This window comes from Anser cygnoides, chromosome 9 (assembly GCF_040182565.1).
Source record: "Anser cygnoides isolate HZ-2024a breed goose chromosome 9, Taihu_goose_T2T_genome, whole genome shotgun sequence".
Lineage (NCBI taxonomy): Eukaryota > Metazoa > Chordata > Aves > Anseriformes > Anatidae > Anser > Anser cygnoides.
The window spans coordinates 21758668-21765748 of record NC_089881.1 but is presented as its reverse complement, the minus strand read 5'-3'; the positions used below and the strand labels follow the sequence as shown (position 1 = coordinate 21765748).

Below are 7081 nucleotides of genomic sequence, written 5' to 3'. Positions count from 1 at the left end.
AGCTCCTCTGGGGGAAGCAGGGACATGCCCCGGGGCACGTGGTGGTACCCCGTGCCACCCCACCTGGCGGCAGCGCTCCAGAGGGGCCACGGGTCTGGAAGGAGCGTGCTGGGTATCAGCAGAGCGCCTCGGGGACTGCGTGTGATGAAGTACACAGCACAACCGCTTTGGCTCTTGCAGTCAAAACATTTGCTGTTGCAGGTAGGGAGAAACAGGATTGCTGTGTGATGAGCGCTGGGAGGCACCCGCTGCGAGTCCCTCTGAAATGAAAGGCCTTCCTGCCACCAGGAGCAGATCCTAGGCCTCAAAATGTCCCTGCTACAAACCCAGTAACTCCAAAATAACTCCCCCTGGGAAGAAGGCGGTCCTGCTCAGGACGTAGCCACGTCCTGCGGATGCTCCTGGCACCGAGGGTGCTGGTTTCGCGCTGGCTGTGACGGGCAGGGTCAGGGCTGGCACTCAGCACCCTCGCTGCTGGCAGCAGGTTTCTGGCTCTCCGTGCTGCGAAGCGGTCTGTCCTCCTGGGAAGGCAGGTGAAGGAGGAATTCAGAAATCCCAGGACGGGCTTTCTGCAGCCGAAAGCGAAGGGCGGTAACTCAGATTAAATAAAAAAAATAATTAAAAAAAAAATCACATATTCCTGGGGGTGAAGGGGCCTTCTTTAATACACTGCAATACTGCCTGTTTCTGTAGGAACATCTGAAGATAAGCAGCGTAGTGCTTTCTGGTGCCAGGTAAACAGCTCGCACATGCCATGGCTACAGTCTCTAAGGAGCTTCTGTTTATTAGGAAACGTCCTTGCCTTGGCTTCAGCTACAAACCCTTGCTGTGAATCCGGCAGGCAGAGGCTCACAATGACAGTGAAGAGCCTGTATGAAGTTACCAGGGGGATACTTACTACCTTTGGGATTATAAGCATTTTTTCTGGAATTTTTGCTTTTTTTCCCCGTTTTTTCTTATAAGTCTTCGTTTGTTGGATGGAGCGTTTGCCTCGCCAGTCCCATCTGGAAAGGAGCTTTGGTAGGCAGAACAAAAGCTTTATCAAAGATGTCAGTGATGCTACAGAGACTTAAAAAAATCAGCTGTCTGAATTATTTATTTCTGAGCTCCTGCAAACTCTTTTTAAAGAGAAGTTCACAGAATTACCTGAAACTAAAGAGAGAGGCTCCTGGAGGCTCTTGTTAAGGCTTAAAACTGCAGTAAATATCGGTGTATTGATTATTACCCATGACCTGCTGATTTTTACTTTCCATTTACAGAAGCAGTCCAAACTTCCTCATTCTGAACCAAATTCAGACTGTTAAGACTGTCTAAATGAACACCCCCAGGGCCATGCTGGTATAAGTGAGATCGCTGTTTAGCTCTTTGCTTCGGTTCATTCCCCAGGCTCTGGCATTTCCTAAGTTGTTCTAAGCGACATGGCGAGACAAGCACAACGAGCCGTACGGAGCAGAAGTTGAGGCAGCCACGTGGCTGTGAAATTCTCACCCTTACCGCGAGCACGCCGCACGCCTGCTGCCTCCTCGTGGGAGCCATCTGCACAGTGCCCAAACGGATCAGGTTTTTGCGACGAGGTCCTGGGGCCTCTGTGGCAGTGGGCGAAGCTCTGATGGGAGGGGAGCCGGGTCAAAAAGGGCGTCAAAAATGATTTAGCCATAGGGTTTTATAGTCATTTATTCCTGCCACATGGCTGGTAAACCACGCACCAGTTTGTTATTTTCTTTCAAATCCAAAAGGAGAAGGCAACGACAGCCTTTTCACAGCACTTTCCCTTCTGACATTCCTGATGTGCTCATATCAAGGATTTGACTACAGCACTTTATGGCCTGCCTACCCTTCCATCAACCTTGGGATGTTTATTTTGCTTCAGACATCGCTGTTTGCAGCATGCTAACAAGAACTGCAGGTCTTTTAGCGCTGCCATTTGTTTACTGAAGACATCAAAGCCTTTTCTTTCCACAAGCAAGAGCCTTCTTTGAGTCGGCACAATCTGCAAACAGCCACGCAGCACCAAGGTGTGCTTTGTGCAGAGCAAAATAAAACCACGGAGCACTGAAGACATTTCCCTATCTGAGGTTCTAAATTTAGCTCTGCTTCATTTCTCATTCCTCAGCTTCTCAGACTATTTGCTCCTCACCAAGAGCCCTGCAGCCTCAGCAGATCTTGCCATTGCCAGCTACAAGTTGGGCAGCAGAACACAGCTGCAAACGCGGCCCACAGAAGTGATAGCAGCTAATCTAAAACAAATATTTTGTAACATCTACGAGCAAATTCATTTCCTCGTTTCGCTTTGACAGTCAGGATGCTGTGCCATGCTAATAGAAGGCAATTTGTTGCATCAGGCTGTGCTGAGCGCAGCGAGCAGCACACCTCCAGCTCTCCGCTCAGACCCAGGCTGCAGAAGTGACAGACGTTGGCAGCAAATCAAATAAAATCTGCTGAAAATAACGCCCTAAGAAATACCAGGGCATACATTTTATGGCTTTCCTAGATGTGCTGAGGCTATTTTAAGGGCAAACGAACTCCCACTCCTTCGTGTGGTTAGGATTATTCCTTGTATGGAACATGAGGCAGTGCAGACATCGCCTCTTGTGTACCGCTGGTATTTGCAGTCATACTCCAAGTATTGACTAGTCCCAAATGTGTATCCACCACCAGAGCCTCGTGGCAGTTTCCAGAGAACATTAAGCATTGGCAGGGAGCCACAGGAAACATCTCTGTGGAGAACAACCTGGAATTTCCCCGTGGAGAAGGACCTACCAGAGGGGGCCACCAGCCCAGCTCCCTCAGGAGCTGTTCCACCAGGCAGACTCCGGCTCGGAGAAGATGAGGGCACCAGGAAAGGAGAACAGGAGGACTGATCAGGAAGGTTTTCAGCCTGCAAGGAAGCAACTCAACCCAAGCTGTGTTGGCTGAAGGCTGCAGAGCAGGCAAACGCCCAAGGCTTTCCAGGAATCAGGAATGGCAGCGTGCAGGATCAGTGATGGCCAGCGATGCAGATCTACGTGGACAAAGTCCATTTCATGAGAAATGCGGATCTGCATCTACTGGGGAGGGAGGTTACTTTGCAATCACCTGGCTGTGGCTGTCAGCGTGCCTGGTCACAGCAGAGGAGACACCTTGCACAACCTGGTCCTCGTGGCAGCTTCAGGCAGGCTTGAGACCTGCTGCACAGGGCGTGGAGGAGACCAGAGAGACAGAGCAGAAGGGGCTGGGTGGCAAGAACATTGTTTTTCAACAGCTCTTAACCCTGAAAACACCAAGAGAAGATGCAAGGTACAAACAATACACAATTTCCACTAGCTTTAAACCAAGCAAGCGGTGCTGGTACAACAGGGTGCAGCCAAAGAGGAACACAGCTGTTGAGACCACCTCGCTTGACCTTGGGTGCTGCCAAGCTTGGGTTTGACGTCTGCCTTGGCAGGGCTGGGCTCACAGCCTCCCAGGGGTGAGGGAGGCAAGGAGCAGCTGTTCCCCAGTCCTGAGGTCCCCTTGGGTTGGGAGCGGGGACACGGCTCCCTCGGTGAGGCAGCCAGGCTGTGCCTCCAGTCCCAGCACTCAGGTGACCCCTGCAGAAGAACACTTTTAAAGTCCTGCCTTAAGAAATCAAACAAAATGGCAGAGCTGTAAAAAAAATAAAATAGTTTTAAGCACATCCAACTTTGGGATTGAGAGTAAAATTTCTTGCCAGAGAATTTAAAACAAACTGGAAACTGATCATTTACTCATTTAAATGATGTGCCTGGAGCTAAACCAGCAAGGCTGAATAATCTCTGTGTTGCTTTCATCCTTCTTCAATTTTTTCTTTGTTCCATCAGCCACATGTGCGTTAAGTGTAAATTGAAGGGCTCTTAGCTGGAAAAGCAGATTGTGAAAAGGGCTTGGCCCTTGTCTTATAATTCAGCTTCAGTATTACAATTACTCTTAATAGCACTCTTATTTTGTTGTATTATTTATTCTGGCTAGAACCCTCTAGGATCCCTTGAAGGCTTTTTTTTTCCTGGTGGATTTAGCCAACATCCACTCATGAATCCAGATGTTTCTGCTTTTATCCACGGGAATTTTGTGGTATGGATATGCCAAGATTATAACTTTAGGCTCAGCCTCAAGACAAGTATTCTTCAAATTCCCTAAATCATAAATGGAAAGTGCCATGAAAAACCTGGGCCCTGATGCATTTAGCGTGCCAGAATGGAAATCAAACTGCAGGACAATATTGCTCAAGGTCCTGGATCCACGTTGATACTCTGCTACATCGCACCAGAACTTCCAGCCCCGAGCGTGCTATTCTCCCTGTTCTCGTACACGGGCTCTTGCTTTTAGCACATCTTCAGTCCTCCTTTCCATTCACCATCCTGCAATTAGGAGCTAAGATACATGTGGGTCCAAGATGCTTACACTGGAAAAAAGATTACTCGCTGGAAGCCAGAGTGAGTGGCGGTGTGTTTAAATGAATGAAAGCCTGCCTGTTTGTGTCAGCCCACCCTAAGAAACACAGATACGCTCCCCAGTCAAAACTGGTTCCGAAAGAAGGGCAAGGAAGAAACGTGCCCTGCCCTGATGGAGACCTGGTAAGTCATGTGAGTCTCTGCCTTTGACAGCATTCTGTCAAACCCAAATGCATTCCTCCTGCGGAGTGTTGACAGCAGCGTGAAGCAGACCTTAAAATAATCTTGATAACCTTCCTTGCTGCACTGCGTTGCCTGGGGTTTCCTTCAGGCACTCCCAACTGTGGTGTCCGGGCTTCTCCCCTGACCCCGGGTTTGTCGGGGTGAGAGCCCTGACCGCAGGCACGGTGGCTCAGCACCCAAGGTAGCTCAGGAGCACAGGAATTGCAAGCAGAGCAGCACAAAACAGTTTTTGTTGGCTTTTCGGCAGCAAACAGTAAACCTCAGCTGGCTGTGGCCATGCTGTACACAGAGAAGCACGCCACAGTGTGCCTGTGACCACAAAAAGCTGAATTTTAGGTTCTTCTCCAAGGAAGCTCCCAACTGGTCTTGAACGCACACGGCCATGGCCCTGGTCCTGCCTCTGCTGTGCCTGCTCTGAGCCCTGGGTGAGCCAAGGGAGCTTTCTGCCCCGCCGGTCGGAGGGGTGGCGAGCAGGGAGTGATGCAGAAGGAACACCACCGGGGGCCCCGGGGAGACGCCGCATGGAGGAAGAGAGCTCCCCTCCCAGGAGCAGCCAGTCGGTGCTTGCTCCAAGAGCATTACTTCTGTACCTGCAGAGCCACAGGATCAAAGGAAATTCAAATGATTCCTAAAAGCTCTTCTAAGGCTTCCCCAGCACGGAAAAGCCTCTCAGCTGGCACAGAGGATGGAGCTGGCTCCACAGCAAACCCCTCCAGGGCAGGGATGCGCCGGGACAAGAAGGAGCCACGAGAGGCAGGGTGCTGAGGGCTCAGCGCCCGGCCAAGCTCCACCTGCACAGAGCGGTGGCACAGCTGCACCGAGCCTTGCAGGGAGGTTACGAGCAGCCAAGCAGCAGAGCTTTTCCACCCCCTAACTCCATACAGGACCTCAGCCATGCCCAAATCCTGCTGGGCAGAGCTGCTCAGGTAGGTGGGAAGCTCAGCGCGAGGCACCATCAGCAGGTGCTCCGCATCCAGGAGGTGGCAAGGACGCCGTGCGCACCGCTGGGTGATGCTCCATCATCAGTCCCTTCATGCAACCACCCGTTTCCCCCATCCGCAGGGGGTTCTTGCCGCTATCCTCATCCTTTTGGCTGACAGAGAGCAGACGTGGAGATGCCTGGTACTTTTGTACTGTTACTCTATACGGTGTCACACGCAGGAGGCAGCAAGGGAGCGGCAGAGTTAATCTAGGAAATCCATTCAAAGGGAAATGTGCTTTTCCTGCTAATATTTTGGATCAAGTGTGCTGTGCGGGGCTTCCAGAGGGTGCACATTAAATAGCCCAGCAGCACAGTAGTTCTGCCAGTTTCTATCACATTTTCTGTTTTATAATGAGGAGCTTTATTAGTAGCCGAGTATGCAGCTTAAACTTTAAAGGCCACCCACTGTACTTATATGCTATATGACAACTGCATAAGTATAACTGTTCCAATTTATTCTCCTAATATTTTAGTAAAATGTCTCAATGGCTTTGCCTTCCTGTAAAATTCCACATTTTTCATTGATAAGTTCATGACTTTCAAGCTACTAGGTTTTCCTTACCATCACATCTCTTTTTGGACACGGAATAAAGGAATATAAAAAATATAAAACCCAGATTTTTTCTTTTTCCAAGCTGGAAATGAAGAAATACAAATATATTAAGCTGTAGTTTAGATATTTTTTTTTTAAATTCTCTCAGCAGGTCATAAAGTGATAAAGTGCTTTTGTCTCAGTTTTTGTTTCAGTGGGAGGCCGGTTTTGCCTTGGGCACACTGAGCACCACGGGCGCCTCAGTGCAATTTGCTGTTGCCATCCCATCTCTCCTCCTTGGCCCATACTGCTACTACTCGCTTACTGGGATCACTGGGACCAACTACCTGGGCGACGCAGTCCCGGTCCCATTCCCGTACACAGACTTCCCAAATTTTTGCATAGACCCAGCGCGCTCCAAGTGGTACCACCTGGCCCTGCAGGTCCTAGACCTGTGCTCAAGTCCGGCCACGTTCTGCGCTTCTTCGGCTGTTGTGATCAAGCTCACGATGAGACTGCTCCAGCTGGGATGCTTAAATGTGAGCATGAGCTGTGATGGGGAAGGGGGGTTGTCCCCATAAAGCTGTAATACAGCCAGGAGGGTGACGGGGATGTGCAACCCTGAACGCATTTGCACCACATCTGCACTTTAGTACCTGGCCTGAAACTACATCCATCATTCCCAGTTTAAATCACTTCATGAAATAGCAATTAGGCCCTTTTTACCCTTTTCATCCCAGCATCATTCCCAATAAAGGGACACGATGGTAGCATACCTAGCTAGGGCCTCTGATTTTAAGGGCTGATCAGAACTTCATGGACGTTAGTTTGCTTTTGACATTAAAGGAAGCAGAACCTGAGGATGTGCCTTTCTGCTCTTCCTTACAACCGAACGCTGCACTGGCGTTAACACACGGAGCAGACAGCCCCGGTACC

General features: G+C 50.0%; 1 protein-coding gene across 1 annotated transcript; it reads left to right on the top strand.

Moving 5' to 3' along the window:
- The first annotated feature begins 215 nt into the window (after nucleotides 1–215).
- TMEM212 (transmembrane protein 212) lies at nucleotides 216–6726 on the top strand. Its single transcript, XM_067002533.1, is given in 4 exon segments — nucleotides 216–938; nucleotides 940–1180; nucleotides 4879–4934; nucleotides 6361–6726. Coding segments are annotated over 4 exon segments (852 nt in total). The 5' UTR covers nucleotides 216–749.
- The last annotated feature ends 355 nt before the right edge of the window (nucleotides 6727–7081 follow it).